The sequence below is a fragment of the Mercenaria mercenaria genome, chromosome 6, assembly GCF_021730395.1.
Source record: "Mercenaria mercenaria strain notata chromosome 6, MADL_Memer_1, whole genome shotgun sequence".
Lineage (NCBI taxonomy): Eukaryota > Metazoa > Mollusca > Bivalvia > Venerida > Veneridae > Mercenaria > Mercenaria mercenaria.
Window position 1 is genome coordinate 70,977,942 of NC_069366.1, and position 22,040 is coordinate 70,999,981.

Consider the following 22,040-nt stretch of genomic DNA (forward strand, 5'->3'; position numbering starts at 1 on the left):
TGCCTTTTCATATGACATCAGTATGGTTTTCTGGGAAGCGAATAGATAATTCACGAACCTGTATTCAAAACATGTTTACGGGTTAATATGTCAAAATTGCGATAGACTACGAGAATTTATTTATGTTTTCATGTAGTTAAACACTTACTGGATCGATTGCCGTCAATAGTCAAAACTCCTCAGTCATTCGGACCTCGTGCAACAGTTTTGGTTGTAATGGGACACTACTTTGTAGTAATTGATTGCAGATGCTTTTTTGAGTTGTCCTTCTTGTCAATTAATTTGCGTACATAGCAACCAATCAGATCGCTCGTCTCATCTGTAAACCACTTTTCCTGTGACAGTTTTAGCGGCCATACCTAGCACCTGTATACAAACATTGTAATCATCTATCGCGTGTGGAAGTGTAATAAACAGCAGGTAAAGTCTTTTATTTATTTATTTTGATGTGTATTGATTTAATCTCTGTCATGCCACGAATTTTCTGATGCCGGATAGAATCGCACTGAAATGAGTGTTGATCTAGCAGTAGACATGCATTTAATTTTTTGACAAAGGTGGCTTTTAGTACCATATGAAAATAGGTGTAAATCACATAATATTTGCTGAGTGTATATTACTTTTTACGGAATTAAGTAAATTGGTGCAAGTGCATGTTCACGACAAAAAGGAAAAGTAATTCTTTAGTTTAAAAAAATTGCCAACTTAGAATTAATATATTGTAACCAGCAGTTTAGGCATTTAGGGAAACACAGCAGTGCAGGCCAGGGTAGAGGTCTTGACTACTAATCAAAGGTTCAAGGTTCAAAACCCAGCGAGAAGAGAAATTACCACAGTCTCCCCACTCAGTAGCCTAAAATTATAATTTGTTAAGCATAATAGTTTAACCCCATATATAGATCTGACATTTATTGACAAACCTTTACCATATGGAAGACGTCGGCCATCAAAAAATTATCTCGTTATCTTCCTAATTAGATTAAAGATTAATGACTGCTGTGAAATATATCTCAACAGCTGTTGTTAGATTAACAAATTTTGAAAGGACTTTTTTCTTAATCCTAAATAACTAAGTTGAGAATGGCTGCTTGGGGCCTTGTTTCAGTGTCCGGGCCTTTTTTCTCATTATTATTATCAAGAAAGCTACCAGCACTGGAGGAAAATGCTGTCCAATATTTTCATAATTAAAGCTAATCAAAGAAGTATAAAATACACAGAATGGCAACAGGAGGTAATTTCGCATAAGCTCATGTCAACGCGTTATCTTATTGAAGCATTTTGACTCGTGATCAAATCAACAGACGCTTATTACAGTATTACACTGGCGATACGGATAATAACCCGAATCGGGTCCAATTTTCAAACGACAACTGTCGATTTCTTAGACTTCCAATCATAAATTTCATTCCTTCCTCATGTAGAAAATACTAATAACATTTAAAAAAACACCATTATCATCTGATAGAAAGTTTGTCATGACACAAATTTTTATCATAAGAATCTGCTGTCTGTTTCATACACCTGTAAAACGAGATCTCATTCAGTTCCCATGTTGGCGAGATTTGCTCTATATGCTGTTCAAGTAGCCGATCTATTTATTTTTATAGCTCTTTGAGCTAATTAAATGTATGCAAAGATAGTGTATGTCTATATGTTATATTTGTAGATGTGGAAGGGCATTTTAATAATTGTTCAACAGTTTATTATCCAGTAAAATACCTCAGTCTTTAATGAGGATCGAACCCTTGACCGCCCTGTACCTCGTGATCTGTAGGCAGACACTCTAACCACGTCGCTAAAGGGTTAACCCAAGAGCAAGGCTGTTGGAAGTGGCCTTATGTATCTACAATTACTGCACTCCTCTCCTCTCTGACATTGAAGGATCCAGCATCAACTGAACCACCTATCAGTTTCTACTAGTCTGAGGCTCAACTGAACCTGACCTGTCAGTTTTTAGCCAGAGGCATCAACTGAACAAAACCTTCTATCACTTTCTAGCCTCATCCAAATGCATGAGTCTTTCAAACAGCCTCGTCGCCATTGTAGTAAAATACCTGTCTCTACCAAGGATCGAACCTCTTACCTTGTGATCTCTAGGCGGACACTCTAACCATGTCGTTAAAGTGTTGACCAAACAGCAAGGCTCTTGGAAGTGGCCTTATATATACCTACAACTACTACATTATACACTGTATCTGTTGTTTACATAACCAAAATCAATATACAAAGTATCAAAACTATTGTAACATAGCAAAAACTATAAAAGTTAATAATTTTAAGTTCAGGACTTGGGAAAAACATGCTGTTTTGCTTTGGGACTGTAGTAGAATTATAGGGGAAAAAAACCCTGTATCTATTTGGGGTTAATTCTCAAAAAGTATTTCTCCAATTTAATGTTTAAAGTTCAAATTTTGTTTTCTTTCAGGAATTTCAAAATGGAATCAAAAGAGAAAGAATACCCCTGATGGTATAGAAGCATATAATATGTGACAGCTACAATTTAATTGTGCCAAAAGAACAGACTGAAAAGTTGTAAATAATGGAACCTATGGGAGATTTTGATGAGAATGGTTGGGCCCATATACATCATGCTGCAAACAGGGGCTTTCCAAAGTCCCTTGAGAGATTTGTACACGCAGATCCAGATCAGCTTGAGCTAAAAACCAGTGATGATCTCGGTTCAACACCATTTTTGATAGCAGTTGCCAGTGGAAACTTAGAATCAATCACATGTTTGATAAATCTTGGTGCCAAAATTGGAACTATTAATAATCATAACCATGGGGCAGTTGAAATTTGTGCTACAAAACAATATATCGAATTGCTGGAATTTTTCATTGAGAAAAATTATGAGCAGTTGCCAGTGTGGAAGAATTTGTTGCGCTTTCTGGCCTCAGAGTCGGAAGAAGAAGCAGAAGCTGCTGGGATATGTCTGCGAACTTTGACCCTCAAGTCTTCAGAAGGGGAGATAAATTCCCATTGGGAGCAGCTCTTCAAAAGTGGAGCAGTGCCAACAATAGTGAAAGTTGCAAAAAGCACCTTAAATGATGACTCAAAGGTTCCAGCATTCCAAGTTCTTCTCAACATTATGGAGAAACAGGAGGTAAAAGAGCAGATCTTCAGTACTGGAGGTATACCAGCATTTGTGAGGCTACTTAAGTCTCAGAGCAGCCTGACCGTACAGCTGTCTGCTCAGATACTGAAGGAGTTAGCCAAAGTGAAGGAATATGCAGACAATATGGTACAGAATAATGCTATTCCAAGTCTGCTGAAAGTCATGCAATCTGCTTATGACAATGAAGTAATGGTGGAAGTTGTTGATGCGTTAGGAAACATTGCAGAAGCCTCCCCACAGCATCAGTCAGCTATTGGCCAACTACCTGGGTCACTGCAGTCACTCATTGCCTTATACAAAGATCAAAAAGATAAAAATCTGCTATTTTCCTTAAACAAAACAGTGGGTAAAATAGCACACCAAAATCAAAACAATCAGAATTCATTGGTAGATCTTGGAGCTGCAGTGTATGTGGTTATTTTATGTAGAACTAGAAACCGAGAACTGCAGTTAAGTTCTGTGGAAGCTATTCATAGACTAGCGGAAGATAATCCTAAAACTCAGAGGGTAATTTTGTCAGAGAGAGCTCAAGATCACCTCATGCAGCTCCTGAAAAGAACGCGAGCAGAGGCCCTGCAAGAAAAAACTGCCATGGCTTTGTGGGCATTAGCTGGGGACAGTTTAGACGAGCAGAGAAAAATGGCAGAAAAAATGGAAGTTTCTTTACTCATAGAATTTGTTAATAGTTTGTCAGAAAACTTACATTTTATCGGTTCAGAGGGATTAGGTGTATTAGCACAGGGGCCACTTAATTATCAGACTGAAATAGCTAATGCAAACGGAATACATCCACTGGTGCGTTTGTTGAGATCAGACAAAGAATACATAGTGCTTAGTATAATTCGGACTTTACGTCACTTGTGTGTAGGTGTAGGATACGTACCACATAAAAGAAACCAGACAACAATCTCACAGTCCCGCGGAATCAAATTTCTTATCGCCCTCATGGTTCATTCAAAGGATGAGATGATACAAGTGGAATCAGCTGTCACTCTAGGTTGTGTATCATTAGGTAGGTAAACTATGTAGTTACAATTTGCTGTCTTTAAATATTTTGTGTATAGTACATGTGGCACACCATAATAATCTGCAAAAGTAAGCGGTAGATGAATTTCAAGGTACTGGTAATCGTAATGTGATTGGCTGCGAAAGAAAATGTGCAGACAGAAGTTAATCATATATGTACACTATCACAGAAATTGTCAGTAATACCTAAATACTCGCTGCAAGTACAAAGTCACACATTTATATTTTTTATAGGATACCAGAGTAGCCTATTAAGAAAGGTTTGTATTTTATAAATTATTCATTGGCATGTTTTTGGGTTGCTAATTATGGAGACATATCCAAAGCCTTTTTCCAGATATGTCTGCATATTGCAAAGGAGTTTCAGAGTATTTTTGCACGGGATATATTAAGTGCTGCATTTGGACATATTTGTAAAGCGAAAATAGTTAATGAAATTCTTGTTCTATCTTTTATCAATTTTTATGTAAAATTTTACTAGATCTAGGTAAAATATACAGTGTACCAAACGAGCAAATTGTTAGCAAACATTTTATACAAATTTAAAGGTTGGATCACATTTTAATGAAACTAAAACTAAATCAACATGCTTTAAAATTACAGTTGACATGTTTACATTAGTATTTTTCAAGGCAAGGGAAGTCACTTGAAAGATTATTTAAACATGTATACCAGTACTAGACTTAGAACAAAGTATATTATGTACAACTACGATATGAAATATGTGGTGATTGCATATGAAACAGTCTCCATTGAATAAATATACATGATTAAAATGATTATAGGCTCCTTGATAACTACTGTAACCCAAGATACATACCTTACTTCAGATTATTCATTATGTTTTACTAAATTATGTCATTGCAGTTGTGTATCTGCTTAAAAGCAGCTATGCAAAACACTTATATTTCAAGATCAAAAAGTAAATCTTGATAAGCTGTCGCCAAAAAAACATTGCAACAAGTAGGTTACAGTCTCTGTTATTTTTCACCCCATCAGCATAAAAAATACAGACCACAGTGGTAAACATGGTAGCCTACATACAGTCAAACCTTTGCTCAAACCTGACAGGACCGGCAACTTTTTTTTAATTATCAGTGATTTGAGCCATCAAACTATGAAACATTATACAGGGATTTGCTGGTGCAGGGATTTGCTGGGACCTGACAATGAGTTTGAGCAAAAGGTAGTGTTTTTATCCAAGTTTGAGCGAACAAAGTTTGACTGTAAAATGGCGTATTTTAGATGATGCCTTGCACTGCCATATTAAAATGGCGTATTTTAGATGATGCCTTGCACTGCCATATAAAAATGGCGTATTTTAAATGCTGCCTTGCACTGCCATATAAAAATGGCGTATTTTAGATGATGCCGTATTTTAGATGATGCCTTTCACTGCCATATTAAAATGGCGTATTTTAGATGATGCCTTGCACTGCCATATTAAAATGGAGTCAGTGCAAACAAGACAGTTTGTGGGAATAGTTAGACAATTTATGTGTCTAAAATACCAATAAACTGTAACACAATATTTATTTTGTATAAATATATTTACCCAGATCTTCAAACTGTATGATTTATGTTTGTAGATCATACAAAGTGTATTTAACATTATCTCTAAGTTCCAGTTAATTTAAGTTTAAGCATGTCATTATCTTCTTAAAAGCAATGAATTTATATATACTATTTAAATAATATTGTATATACATGATATAGTTATCATATCAACAAAATTATATTAACATATCTACTAGCTATCGTTTTAAGTTATTAAAGTGTTGTTTAAATCAAGGAATACGCACAACTTCTGCAGCGGAAATATTGTCCAGCTTTAACTCCAGGAAGCACTGTTGTATATTATACTGCAAAAGAACACATGCATACTTCAGGATGCAAAGATAATTATATAAATCTTTTTACTACATACAGATCATTATTCTGCACTTGTAACTTTTATATAAATGTATCTAAGATGTTATGTAGCCTGATTAAAATTGCAAATAACATCATTTAGTTCACATGCAGTCTCAGTCCATTGACTGCCCGTATCGATCCTCCTTTTCTTGTGGAAGCATGAGGTGGCAGTGCAATTTTCGTACAGATTCATGGGCTCTGCAGCCTCTACGATTTTGTTTAGTGAAAAGTTATACAAATTTTAAAAAATCGTAAGCCTATAGCCAGTGTAGACATGTTGCAGGTAGCATTTCAAAATCCCCGGGGCAATGTTAGCAGGCTGCGCGCTGATCATGCAGTCAAGACATGATTTTCCGGGGACATGGGGCGCAAAAGAAATCGTACAGAGATTGAACACTCGTGGGACCTTCGCAGAGCTGCTGCAAGGTTGCTGCCCATGCAGTACCCATGAACACCCTTATGAATGATAAATGAGCCGTGCCATGGGAAAACCAACATAGTGGGTTTGCGACCAGCATGGATCCAGACCAGCCTGCGCATCCGCGCAGTCTGGTCAGGATCCATGCTGTTCGCTAACAGTTTCTTCAATTCCAATAGGCTTTAAAAGCGAACAGCATGGAGCCTGACCAGACTGCGCGGACGCGCAGGCTGGTCAGGCTCCATGCTGGTCGCAAACCCACTATGTTGGTTTTCTCATGGCACGGCTCAAATGGTATTGCCCAAAGTGAATGATGGATCAGTTTATTTTAGAAATTTAGTAGGCTAAAGTTACTTTATTTGCCATAATTATGCAAGTCTTCTTAAAAACACCAGACAAGTTTTCTAAACAACAGCAGCAGCAGCAGCAGTGTGTCATTTATGAGAGTGCATTTTTACAATTTTTGTCTTTCACAAGCTCATCTCTTTTGTTAGATATTGTTAAAGAAAACAGAGATATCTAAATATATATTTTTGACTAATGAAAGAACTGCCTAATCTTATCAGTGTCAGCTTTTAAAAACATGAAGAAAATGACAACCTTCAGGAGAAGATTAATATGTCAGTTTCTTTACAAGATTGCATGAAATTACATATCTTTGAGTGGCATAGACATGTATACAATCTGGTGTTTTATATGAATGAAGACATTTTTAAAAAATTTATTTCAAAATATTTGATTGGGTGTATAATAATAACCGAAATTTCTAGTATTTCTCATGCAATGCCACAAGATAAGAATGTTACAATAATCTGTGATTAAGTTTGTTCTATGAAGTGTAGAAAATTTTTCTTAACATTTTAATGCACGTAATTATATTTTCATAATCTTGTAAAAAATAAATGATATGTAGATCAATGATATGCACGATTTTGTAGAGAAAATTTTTCAAGTGAAAGATCAGTTATTGAAATTTTATGTCTTGTTTAATTTCAATAAAGCATTTTGGAAAATGAATAGAATTTGATTGATTCAAGTTAAATCTGAACCTGAGTTTGATAAATATTATACTATATTTAGGAAACCAGATATGTTTATATTTAAATTTATGCTGTCAGTGAACACCTGTCCAATAAAGACATATTTTTAGCTTGTAGAGCTTTTATTGTCACCCTTTCTTTGAGGTCTACATCACAAAATTGCTGCACAAAATGCTTCAGAGGTCAAGCTGCTTTACTCAAGCTTACATTTCCACAAAATTACGTCCCTTTTAATATAGACGTCTTCATATAATGCAGGTTTCTCAAAAATGGCTTGACTGAATGCTTTCAAAACTTAATAATTTTTATGTAAAAAATAGAGCATTGGTCATGAAAAATAAATGGGTTGTGTAAAATAGCAGCAATTTAGTTGAACTTTATTATTGTAACAGTATATGCATAAAATTGCAACTTAAGTTATATTTATTTTAGGTCTTTAATATAGGTATCTATCTGCTTTAACCATTTAATTTTTAGCTTGACTATTCTACTCACCCTGGCGTTGGTGTCACACCTTGGTTGAAGTTTTGCATGCATTGTACATATGGCTATCATTTAAAGGCATATAGCTTTGAAACTTATTTTCTTTTTCTAGGTCAATTATACCAACCTCACTGGGTCAAGTCCCATAACTCTGACATGTATTTTGAGCAAATGCCCCCTTTTGGACCTAGAAAATCCTAGTTAAAGTTTTACATGCAAGTTACTATCTCGAAAACTAATGCAGATATTTTAAATTGAAACTTCACATGTGTCTTCAAGGTTATTAAACTAGTTGATACCATCAAGTCCCATAACTCTGACCTGCATTTTGGCCATATTATGCCCCCTGTTGTACTAAGAAAATCCTGGTTAAAGTTTTGCATGCAAGTACATACAGCTTTTACTTAAAGGCATATAGATTTGAAACTTATCTTTAATTTTTTCTAGATCAATTACCAACCTCACTGGGTCAAGTTCCATAACTCTGACATGTATTTTTTGCAAAACAATTGCCCCCTTTTGGACTTAGAAAATTCTGGTTAAAGTTTTGCGTGCAAGTTACTATCTGCAGAACAAATGCAGATAATAAACTGAAACTTTACATGTGCCTTTGGGGTTATAAAACGAGTTGATTGCATCAAGTCCCATAACTCTGACATGTATTTTGGGCAAATTATGCCCCCTTTTGGACTTAGAAAAATGTGCAAGTTACAGTATATCTGCAGAACAAACGCAGATATTAAATTGAAACTTCACATGTGCCTTTGCAGTTTGGGGTTATAAAATTAGTTGATTGCATCATGCAAGTCCCATAACTCTGACATCTTTTTTGGTTAAATTATGTCCCCTTTTGAACTTAAAACTTCTGGTTTAAGTTTTGCATGCAAGTTACTATCTCCAAACAAATGAAGATACTGGATTGTTCAAAACTCTATACATATATTTTAACATTTTGGGTAGTATTTTCCTGCTTCTGGGACAATATTTCGAATAGTCTAGCATTGGCTGTCTTACGGACAGCTCTTGTTATGTTCACTAGAGGCAGAGTATTTCCCTTTAACCCTTATCATGCTGGACACGAATGATCATGGCTTTGCGGCCAGTGTAGATCATGATCAGCCTGCACATCTGTGCAGTCTGATCAAGATCTGCACTGTTCGCTATTCATTCAGTATCTTTTTTAGGTAAGCAACCCTTTTAACGGTTAATGGTACTGTCTGAATTGAAAGATGGACAGGTTCATTACAGAAATTTAGCCGGGTGAGGGATTAAAAGAAGATCTGGTCTATTATGGCACAGTAAAGTGAGCCGTAGTTCCTGGTGAAAATTGTAACATCTATCTTGGACGTATAATACATTTGTTTGATACGAAACTTGTGTTTTTAATAACATTAAGTATATATAATCAACTTTATTTGAATTTTATTTGGCCATTGTAGCGGTATATTATTACTTAAAAGATATCATTTCGGATATTGTATGCTTTTTCAGTATCCTTTCATAAAATTGTAAAACTTTGGAATTGATTTTTTTTTACCCATCTATATCTTTCCCTGTTTCAATAATGCCAATATTGACATTTCAGCTGAAATCACAAGTTGGGTCAATCAATTTCCAAATTCCCCCATACCAGTGAAAGATCAATTGAAGTTTTAATCTTAGTTAAAGCTTCCCTTTAAAAGGCAACTTAGACTGGGATTAATATTAAGTAAACAATTGTAATAGAAAGTTCATGGTGTTTTTCATTATTTGAGTTAATTATAATTGATTTCGGGCACAAGTTCAAATTTGAATGCTTGTTAATTATGCTGGACTGAATTTGTTCTGACACAATGATAAATGTATATTTCTGATGATTACAGTATGACAGGCTTAAAAGTTTTGTTTGTTTATTATTGTTTAGTTTCAAAGTTGCAATATGACACAGCATATGCAAGTTACATATGACAACTTTCAAGTTTTTTGCTGTGGGGGAAGACCACCAAGAGCCCCTCTTGTCAGTACTTATTGTACTGCCAAGCACCTAATAAATACGCTGACCTTTCGCAAACCACTTGGATGGCTTCATGCAAAAGGACACAAGCAGGGCTTCAATCTGCAGAGTTGAGTAACCACTTGAACACTGACACCCTGTAAAAGGCTTGAAGAGACAGGCCAACAGATGAACATTCAAATTTTAAGATTTTTTCATAATATAATATTCAAGGTGATGTTCTATGATAATGTTTTATGAGTTTTATTTAAATTAAGGTTAAATTTCTTCTGCTTCAAGGGGAGTGTTGGTCATTAGGTGTCAGCCGCTCAACCCAGGGGTCCTGCCTCACTGGGGTCATGACCACAGATTCTCAGATGACACCAGTACTGGTTTTTCCAAGAAGCGGACTTGAGATGGTTCAAATAAGCTTGGAGCTTTCATCAAAATCAAGTTAAAATATATTTGTGTAAACTCGACAAAATTTCTTCTATTTTACAGCTAATTTCTGCTGTGTGACTATAAACATGTTAGACAGGTTTTCTCAAAAGAATACTGCTGAATTCCTATAATTATTCATGATTTCTGATGTTTTTTGAGTGCTAGTAATGTCAGTTTCTAGCTGAAAAAAAGTTAATATTGGTATGAAATCAGTTGGGAATTATGACTTTTGCATAACTGAAAACTTTGTTGAGAGAAAATTGGATAAGGTATTTTAGATATGAGCCGTGCCATGGGAAAACCAACATAGTGGGTATGCGACCAGCATGGATCCAGACCAGCCTGCGCATACGCGCAGTCTGGTCAGGATCCATGCTGTTCACTTTTAAAGCCTATTGGAATTGGAGAAACTATTAGCGAACAGCATGGATCCTGACCAGACTGCGCGGATGCGCAGGCTGGTCTGGATCCATGCTGGTCGCATACCCACTATGTTGGTTTTCTCATGGCACGGCTCATATGCAGAAACTATTGTAATATACCCAAATAACTTTATTTACTGTATCCAATCTCATTTGTAAATAGTATTATTTGCTTCTAACATTGTTTCAGTTTAGTTATGGTATTTTGTTAATTTACATACCGGTATATAGAAAAATACGGCAATAATAACCTAATTAGGGCATTGATTGCATGTCAATGGATAAATGAATATCTTATACAGTTTTTGGCATCATTGACAATTTAATTAGCCGATTTTTTATATTACTATTATATTTATTACATACATTCTGTCATTGAAAAACACTTAATTAAATTGAGGCATCTGATTGTTACAAACAAAAAGGACCATATAAGAGTGAGGTGAAATTAGATGTATACAAGCTTTAAACATAATACCTCATGGTTCTCAGACAAGTGTTGTTGTTTTTTGCAAGTATAATGGCCTTCTGCATGTACAACTAAATAAATCTCCTGCAGTGTCTAAAAATAAACTTCAAGACTGCTATATTCCACCATGTTAAAAAAGGCAGTTTGCAGGTAGTGCACTGTAGGGAGCTTAATTAGTGTTGTTACAGTAGCTTTTACTGGAGTAACCAATTAATCCATAACTGAGACATATTTTCTTTACTAGCTGTTTTAAAATGTAAACCATTTTTTGCACCAAATGAGCAATTGCTGTTTATAGTGCAGTGCAGGTATATGAAGAGTTGTGTCCCTTGGTTGCTGAAAATGTTGTTTGACAGACTTGCTGTACGTTTCCCAGTTTGAAAAAAATGACCTTCCCAGTGGAACAGTTTTATCAATTACATTTGATGCCAGATAAATCAGTAGCATTTGCCCCCAATCATGTGCATTTGACCCCAAATATATCAAATGCATATTTACTATACATTAAGTTCCCTAGCTATCTAGTAGAAATAAGCCGAGTTCTTTTTATCAGACACAGTATACATACTCTGTACTCGTTTGGACTTTTTATTAAATTATTTTTGTTCCCAACATTTTTTCTCCTGACAAGAAAATATCACCTGTACTAACTATCGATCTAGTAAACATTTTAGACAATAACTTTTCCGGAATATTGACTGATACAGAGTTACCAACCTTGTCTGAATTGACAAGACCAGTTTGATTGCTCCAGAAAATTTATCACTTAATTGATTTCTTATTTAGTTAGTGTGAAATAATTGGTTGATTAATGGTTACTGCATGAGAGATAAAAATAATGACAAAAGTGTTTATTATAGATTTACCTGTCAAGTGAAGTTATTTAGCTTCTGGATAATCAATTTGATTGAGTTAGAACATAGTGTATAAATAATCAAGCGTTGAAGTTTGCGCCACTTGAACTCAGATGAACTTGGAAGAAGACAAATGTTCTTAGAGGGTGTTTTAAAGCACATAAAGTATTTATATACTTGAACAAGACAAATTTCCTTACCAGTATTTAAAGATACTTAATATTGTTAAGTACTTACAAAAGACATAATATTTTTACATTGGTAATAATGCAATCTCATGAAAATTTAATGGTCATGAAATTTAAGTTTTTCAACTTCAATTTTTTGATAGCCTATATTATTAAGGAGATACATGTATAGCTGAGCAGGGAGAGCAAGACATTCTCCAGGTACAAGTTCAAATCTGAGCCTATAAAATTTTATCAATTTTTAGCTCGACTATTCGAGGAATAGGGGAGCTATCCTACTGGCGTCGGCGTGAGCGGGAGTGTCAAACAGTTTGCGTACCACCCTAAATATTTTCAAAGTCCATTGAGATATTGCTTTCATATTTTGCATACTTGTTTACCATCATGACCCCAGTCTGTAAAAAGGAGGAGGCAACTCTATCAAACATTTTGACTGAATTATGGCCCCTTTTCGACTTAGAATATGTTTATTGTAATGTTAAAGTTTGCGTACCACCCCAAATACTTTCAAAGTCCATTGAGATATTGCTTCCATATTTTGCATACTTGTTTACCATCGTGATCCCAGTCTGTAAAAAGGAGGAGGCAACTCTTTCAAGCATTTTGACTGAATTATGGCCCCTTTTCGACTTAGAATATGCTTATTGTAATGTTAAAATTTTACTCATAGCTTATATTATACTATCAAGCACTGAGAATAGTCGAGCATGCTGTCAACTGACAGCTCTTAAACTCTGAATCATAGTCTTAAGAATGGCAATCACTCAATTTACCGTCTTTGCACATTCAAACAATATGTCATTAATATCTGTGTAAAGTGCAATGACATTGCAAAAAAGAGAGTATGGCATTTAATTTAAAGTCTACATTTCAAACTTAAAACTTTGATGAACAACGGCCCAGAGTTCATTTTGTCATCCAGTACTTAGTTCATAAACAAAATTGGTAGCTGCTGTACGTCTGTGGAGAGTAATCTTAGCTCGGAACATCTTGGATAACTGACTGCAGTCATGTAACCAGCAATTAACAGACACAGGGCTATATTCATAGTCGTTACTCAAACTCACACTTGACTCAAACTTGGGTAAGTATCACTCAAGTGGACTTCGAGTAGACCTTGTGGGAGTGTGAGTGGAGTTCGAAAGTCATATTCATAAATTCCACTCAATCTTAACTTTCGGAAGGACAGCTCGAGTAATGGTTTCATTGTACACAGTGGATTTAGAGGATTATAGGGGTTTATATGACAATAACATCAAAGATATGCAAAAGTGCTGATCATTATTTTTGTAGTTGGAAGTTGTCATCTTATTGCTCGTCTGTATGTTTATCCGTTCGTTCATTCGTCTTTTTGTTTTATAATACGTCCTTTCGTCTGTTTGTCCGTCCATCAGCCAATCTACTAATCTGCATTAGTAGAATTTAATTAATACTTAGAAACATCAAGTTCAATTTTTGCTGAAATTGAAAATTATTCAAACAACTGAATTTTTAACTCTGCCAGTAATTGTTGGTGTTTCCCGACTGCCAGCCCGCATACTTTTTTTAAAGTGCAATTACTAAAAACTTAACTGAGCTGCACCATGAGAAAACCAACATAGTGCGTTTGCGACCAACATGGATCCAGATCAACCTTCACATTGGCGCACTCTGGTCATGACCCATACTGTTCACTAATAGTTTCTCTAATTGCAATAGGCTTTGAAAGCGAACAGCAAGGATCCTGAACAGACTGCAAATGCACTATGTTGGTTTTCACATGGCGCGACTCATATCTTTTTGTAAAATAAATGTTTCCATTGTCATTTAAACAATGAGATTTAATAATAATAGGTTCTTCCTGACATTTAATTTGACGGATTGTTTATATTTTTAATGGTATGAATTAACCGATATCTAGGCTTGTGAAATGTAAATATTTGTTACTACGTCGTGTGTTTCTGAGAGTGACTGATGAGCCCGGTAAGGCTAGATTTAGATGTATATTTGATTTCCTATATCTGTTTTTAACCAGTTTTATTAATTGAACAGTCTTTTAATTTGTTGGGTATTTTTTTGCGTTTTTGTCGTCCTCAACAATATGTATAATTAAGGACACTCGCTACAGTTTCGTATTTTTTTTCTCAATAATAGATTTTGATGAAATGTTCTTTATTAAAAGATCATGTTATGATGTATTGAAAAATGAAATAAAAATACTAGGTCACCAGCTTTGTTTCAATAATTTGCCCCTAGATATGGTGCTATTTTTAACATTTTTCAAAATTTCTATAATTCTAAAATATATTTCAGTAAAGTACAATAATCAGCATAAATTTGATATCTATGCATTTTTATAATGGAAAACAATATATCTATTTGAAACTTGCTCAGAGAAATCAAAAGAAAATGATTTTGTAAAGAAAGGAATACTTGTTCAGCAGACCCAAGGGCTATTTTTGCATATTTTTGTCAATTTTAAGTTGGTACTTCTGCTATTTTATCGAGTTTCACATAATAGAATTTAATCAAACTCTACACATACGTTCGGTTATGTCTACCTAATCTAAAACAAAAAGAAAATTGATAGGTCACCATATTAGATTTCGCTTAAATCAAATTACACCGAGGTGGGGTGTGGCGGGCATTTATACAACGCAGGTTGGTACGAAATACTCTTTCAGTGTTTGAGCAAATGACTTAGAGATATATCAAATTATCCAAACGACAGATTTCTTGATAAGCGGATTTTAAGGTGTTTCTGAAGCATTTTGATGTCATAGAACGATGAAATTTTCCGCCTTTCTCCGAACAAAACCTATAGTTTACGAATACGGATGTACGGTATGGGTATGGTACGGGATTAGAAACAGCTGTGACTCAATGCAGAGTTGGAGCGCCGGTATAAATTACAGACTCCAGTATATGTCAGATTGAAGCAATTTGAACTAAAAGTACTTTAAATGTATATATTTTGTAACCATGGTGATACTTACCCTAACCTTTAGTCAGTATATTATACATTAAATGCATGCGAACATACAATAATTTGCGAATTTTTGCGGTACGCGACATAAGATAATCACTTCCGGACATGCGCAGAAGACCGCTCCAACTCTGCAGTGAGCTACATCGATTAGAAACACAACCAAATTGGCACGGTGTTGGGGTAAATATCGACCCGTCTGGAAAAACTGTAGCGAGCGCCTTTAAAAAAGAACATAATGTATTTTTCCAAAATACCTTGCACAAATAATATTATGAACTTCTGTTTTAACATGACACTATCTTACCTTCAAATTAATTAAATATTGTAAATTTTATCATCTAAACTTACATTATGAAACCTTGAGAAACACTCAAGGGTCTGCAGGACCTTCCTCAACAGTCACTCACTCTTGGGAGTTGACTCGACTGTCACTCACCCTTATGAATACAAATGGAATCTTTCCTGAGTAAAGACGTGACCGTTAGGCAATTTATTTGAGTGTACTCAATGAGTGGTGTTGGAGTATTGTCTATGAATATAGCCAACAGCTCTGAAGTCATGTACTGGTAGAACAGTGTTAATTCTTTATATATTTGATTGCTGTTATTTCTGGATTGGTTTAACAATGTCCCTAAGATTACATTACTGAATATATATGAAGTTTGCTTATGTTGTGTAACACCTGACGCATTAGTGCCATACTGACATACAAAAAACATGCAAGTTCAACCGTAATAGATCATCAGTTACATTGTGAAAGACAGTATACTACACCAGTAGATAATGCTAATTGAGGAGGTATTGACTTTCAAACAAATGACTTCATTTTAGAAATAATTATTGACGAAATCTTTTGTATAAATGAATAGACATGGCTTCGAGTCATTGTAGGTCACTGATTTTTTTGTTTACAGTTTTCAAACTTTTACTTATTTTAAATGCATATGGCTCAAAACAAGTGTACTTACATATCTTAATGGTCTGCGTCTCCCACTGTAATTGTATACCTTCGTTGTACATTAAAGGGACATGGTTTCATGTGTAAATCACAATACCAAATTTCAAATTAAGACAAATAAATATATCTACTGAATACTAAAAAAAATCATAAACTATGCAATATTTATTTTTAAGCTGATATTTGATAAATTATTCTATAAAACATCATGAACGGCTAAATTATTTTGATTTTATATAAAATCTTCACTGCGTGACCCACACAGTAGAGAGCTAATTTCTACATGTCTTACAGACCAGATTTTCTTTTCATAAATGAATAATGCCTAAATTCACTGAATAATTTTTACTTAACATACCAGTATGGTATGAAAAAAAAAATTACTAATAAGTGCTGTCAAATTTTTCTACCTTTTTTAAATAAATCTTCAGGAGAGTCCCTTTAATCAGCTGACTTTGATTACCTTTTCTTTTGTTTAACTTGGTATTGCATAAACAGAACATTTAGGGCTAAATACAAAAATGCCTTAACTCATGGAAATTAACAAATAATGTACAACAGTTGCGCTTATAACATGACATATTTCATACCCAACAGACAGGGGAAATTTTAACCATGTTCTGATATAGTGCCTTGTAATCTTTAACACTGCTGTCATTTATAAAGAAAAATATTCTTCCACTAGTTACCTTGTTCCTCAGACCAGAGGTCACTTAGTAATAATCAAGGTCTTTACAAGGGTAAATGTGATATTTATCTCTATGTAGAAAAACTGATGTTGAACTCCTGGGGCCTAGCTGTTTCATGAAAATTCATAAGTTAATCTTACCCCTGTGAAATGTTTCGTCATTCTTCATGAAGTATTCATGAACTATTCATGCAGGTACTTCATGAAGACTTCAAGAGAAAAATGTGAACAGAAAATGAGACTTATTCATAAAAAGCTGATGAAACACAGTTCATAAAGTATTAAAGTTCATGGAGTGGTATATGCATGAATTATTCATTTTATCGTGCACAGCTCCTGTTCATGAAAAGTTCAAGAAGTCTGAAACAGGCAACTTCATGATAATGGTAATATCCAGGATTTATTCATGAAATTGTTCACAGCTCCGGTTCATGAAGAGTTCATGAACATTCGTGGCCAAAATTCTTGAACATGTACTTTATGAAGGGTTCATGCATTTTTTGTTCATTCTAGCATGAAACTGCTGTTATTGTCACTTTTCTGGGGTGTTTTAACAGGAGAGAAAACGTGTGTTAACAGAGAGATTCTCGCGCTCACATGCTGTTATAACACCTTTTTATATATGCGCATTCCGTGGCAAAGGGTAAACTTATTGTGGCCCCAAAACGGATAATTCAAAAGGCTATGATGTCAACGTGAAAAAACAGCGTAGACTTTACCGCGCTTTTTATGGACCTTTCATTAATTTACGTGTTTTTATGCATTTTATGCTAGAATAGCGTTAGCGCATGTTCTTTTCGTGTTATAACATCTTCAGGTTCAACATTTCTCTAACGGGCTCGGGTACCAACCAATCCCTTGGGATTCTGCAGATGTTATAACACGAAAAAACATGCGTTATCCCTACATTATTTTTATTAATGTCTCATTTACTGTTCATGAATATTTTATTCATGAAGATAAACGCTTGAAACATCATGCACAAAATTATGAGCATTTTTGGAATATTTAATGACCAAGAACTTTTTGATATTCATAATTGTCTGAGATTTTGCAGCCCACACAAAAATAATTGTCTGATGACCATGGACAACCATGGACTACTATGGTAGTTCATGGTCATACAACCATGGAAACCTGTGGTCTTTGTTGTTTGAGCAAAAAAAGGTCTTTAACTTCAGCCACAATAAATTATATTCCTCAGTAAAGGAGTTATGGTTTGAGAGTTCCAGAACAGTATGTCACATTTATTTAGGGATTTTGCCTTGGTCGGACATAAAGTTAGAGCAAAGGGAGGTGTTCAAGTGATCTAAGTATTAGAGAATGAATTTGGGCTACATATAGTGAAATTTTAGCCTCACAAAAATACCTGATTATATGGTATGGTGGAAAAAGTAGGAACATTTATTGAGTTGTTTTGTAAAGGCAGGAAAGATTACTTTATTTGCTCAAGCTCTACCCAACCCCTGAACACAGAATTCAGATACCAGCAGGGATACGTGATTTTCATTCTTATGTTGTTGGGTATTATAACCCTGGTCCAGATTACATGGATTTCAAACTTTAGGTTTTACTTATATCAAAATCATAAATTTAGAAGTGATTATTAAGGAATTGTTTATTCAATTTGGTATTATGCCTGAAATCAATCCAAGGAAAAAATAGTAGATAATAACTGTATTGTAACATTATATTACTTTATTGAACCATTTAATGTAGCATCCCTCACTTTCCATTCTCTGCAGCCAGTAACAACTTTGTCCTCCTCACAGCCTCAGCACATGCAGTCTGTCCTTGTCAGCTTCAACACAGTCTTTCCTTGTCAGCCTCAGCACAGCCTGTCCTTGTCAGCCTCAATAAGTCTGTCTTTGGCAGTCTCAAGACAATATGTTCTTGTCAGCCTCAGCACACAGTCTGTCCTTGTCAGCTTCAACACAGTCTGCCCTGGTCAGCTGCAACACTGTCTGTCCATGTCAGCATCAAATTAGCCTGTCCTTGTCAGCATCAAATTAGCCTGTCCTTGTTAGCCTCAGCACAGTATCACCTTATCAGCCTCAGCACAGTTTGTCCTTGTCAGCATAAACATATTGCCTGATCTTGTCAGCCTTAGTTTAATGATAACGCATTGTATTGTCTCATGTGCAGAGCCAGAAACATATTTTGCCCTGAGCAGATTTAATGTTGCTAGAGTACTATTTTGCAGTGTCGTATATATACATTAAAATAATGTAGCAACCACTACAAATAATTTGATAAATCTTTTAACTTGATAAGCAGTAAGTTGTTGTATTTGATGTTAAAGTATTTTGCTACCTTTTAGGTTCCTGTGAATCTATCAACCTTGTGCCGAGAAGGGATAATAACCAAAGGCATAGTCTGAGGGTTGACAGTCATTAAATACTTATAATTATCAGTCTCACTTAACAGGCAATATTTGATTGTATAACAACAATAGAGGTATAAGTGGTGTAAGGAATTTCTACTGCTCAAACTATGTATTTAAAAAATATGTTACGTTTTGATCCTAGTTTAATGGATTAATGTCTTATGAAATTATAGCAGCTTTTGTTCTTCTGACTTTTGCATATTGTAATAGCCAGTTGAGATAAATTTGGACTATAAATAGGCTTTAAGAGGGAATTGTCAAAAATTTTGAGATTTTTTTTGAAAAATATGAAAACATTAGGCGAACAGTGCAAATCTTGATCAGACTGCACAGATATGCAGGCTGATCAAAATCTACACTGGTCACAAAGACAGAATCAATCATGTCCAGCATGATAAGGGTTAAACTTCTTGAATAATACTGCTTAAGCATTTTATTTTAGAGAGATATTCACTCCGTGGCTGAGTGGTAAGATCGCTGACTTCAAATCACCTGCCCCTCACCAATGTGGGTTCGAGCCTCACTCGGGGCGTTGAATTGACTTTATGTGAGGGAGCCATCCAACTAGCTTACAGAGGGGCTGGAATGTCGCCATTATAATGACCTATAATTGTGTCAGTGTGACATAAAACCCAACAAAACTAAACCAAAATCATCTAATTTTAGATTTCAGTTTAATATAGTGACCTGCATAGCAAAACAGTTTCAGCTTGTATGAAATTTGTCAATGATTTAAATCTTTGACTGACTAGATCTGATAATGTTTGGGCTGGTTTCATTTTCGAGAATATATAAATTATTTTAATTTATTTAATAAATAAGATTTCATAAAAAAATCAAATATCTTGGTTGTTGTGTTTGTTTGTAATTTTAAAAAAGTTATTTTACAAAGAAAATATAATGTTACACTTATATTATAAAGTATCAGTGATACTTTGTTGTCCTGACATCTTCTGTTTACGGCTGTTAATTTCCTGCATTACAATAAGAAAGAGTGCTACGAAGAAAGCAATTTATTTTTCTTTATTTATTCTATAACTTGTAAAATACAATATGCAAGAAAATGATCTAACACTGCTTGTAGATGCAGGATGCAGATGGGAATATATCCTCTCATATAACTGTTGTAACTTGGCAGAGCCTCATTTACTGCCAAAACAGTTACCCTCTACCCATCTGCATGTACTACCGGTGACAGATTATTATGTCTCCCACCACACAGTGGTGTGGGAGACATATTGATTTACATCTGTCTGTGTGTCTGTCTGTGTGTGTGTATGTGTCTGTCACAAAGCTTGTCAGCACTCTAAGTTGAACATTTCTCATCTGATCTTCACCAAACTTGAACAAAATTTGTCTGACCATAAGTCCTCGGCCATTTAGTTCGATAACTATCCAAATTGGCCCCAGCACTTCAGAATTATGGCCCTTGAATTACCAAAAAATGCTCAAATTTTAGGCGCATTCCTGGAGTCAAAAGGACCCCTGAATTACTAATTAGTATTTGACTCCAGGAATGTGCATGCGCTCTGAGTAGTATAGTAGTCCTTTTGGCTTGATGAATGTACATGCGCTCTAGTAGGGCAAGTTCGATAATGATTCAAATCAGCCCAGCCAAATTGGCCAAGGCACTTTGGAGTTATGGCCCTTGAATTACCGGAAAATCAGCCTTTTTACTCTTGTCCGCACTCTAAGTCGAACGTTTCTCATCCGATCTTCACCAAACTTGAACAAAATGTGTTTGACCATAAGTCCTCAGCCAAATTTGATAACTAGCCAAATCGAAAGTACAGTTCTTGAATTACCCAAAATCAGCCTATTTACTCTTGAAAAGTATACTTGTAGTGAGTAAACGATATATATAAACTGACTTACTATTTAGATGATTAGGCAGTTGTGGGAGACATGCGCTTTTCTCAAAAGCAGCTCTAGTTATATTGTGTAATAAAGAAGATTGTCAAAGTATGTTATAGAAAATGTTATCATGTCTTTAGTATATAGACAACTCTTCTGAAGCAAACAAGTGTTTAAATTATAAACACTCTTACATCCTACAAGTTCCTTCGATTAAAAAAGATTTAGAACTGAATATGCATAACATTGCATACTAATCTAGTGGGATCTTGTGTTTTATAATGTTTGACAACTTACCTGTCAGAGATGAGATTAACCCTTCTTAAGTAGAGTATAAACAACTAGATCTCCCACAAAGTTAGTTTTAGAAAATCCAGTCCTCAGTTTGCAGAAAGATAGCAGAGACAGCCAGTTATAGCATTTTGTGTGTTTTATAATCACATCTGATCACTTTTGTATCAGTGTAAGCAAACACTGGTTTGGCTAATTTGTTTTTTCCCCCAAAAAATGTTGATTTACACACCTTTAAGCTGTCAGGCTTAAGTACAACTGTAAAATGTGGATTATGTCTTAAATCAAACACGATTTTTTGATACAAGACTAAATATGGGGCGAAAAAAGTAAGCTTTTGCAATGTATAATACTCAGTTCAGATCCAAAGTAACACGAAATTCATAGCAGAAAGATAGAATTAACAGAAATTTTCAAAAAACACCTTTTACACATCATCCAAGACATCATGTTAATGAAAACTATAGATAAATGATCTGACTTAAAAAATGAGCTGAATATTATGTTTCTTCTGCTGTGCACAGGTGGCAATGTACTACAGTGAAATCATGAA

General features: G+C 34.9%; 1 protein-coding gene across 1 annotated transcript in view; it reads left to right on the forward strand.

Annotated features, from left to right (window-relative positions):
* Nucleotides 1–287: 287 nt before the first annotated feature.
* Nucleotides 288–22,040, forward strand: part of LOC123548651 (ankyrin and armadillo repeat-containing protein-like) — a 39,321-nt gene continuing 17,568 nt past the window's right edge. The window contains exons 1-2 of the mRNA XM_045336113.2: nt 288–420; nt 2,426–4,127. Coding sequence (XP_045192048.2) covers nt 2,540–4,127 — 1,588 coding nt within the window. The 5' untranslated portion in view covers nt 288–420; nt 2,426–2,539. The remainder of the gene's footprint in view (nt 421–2,425; nt 4,128–22,040) is intronic.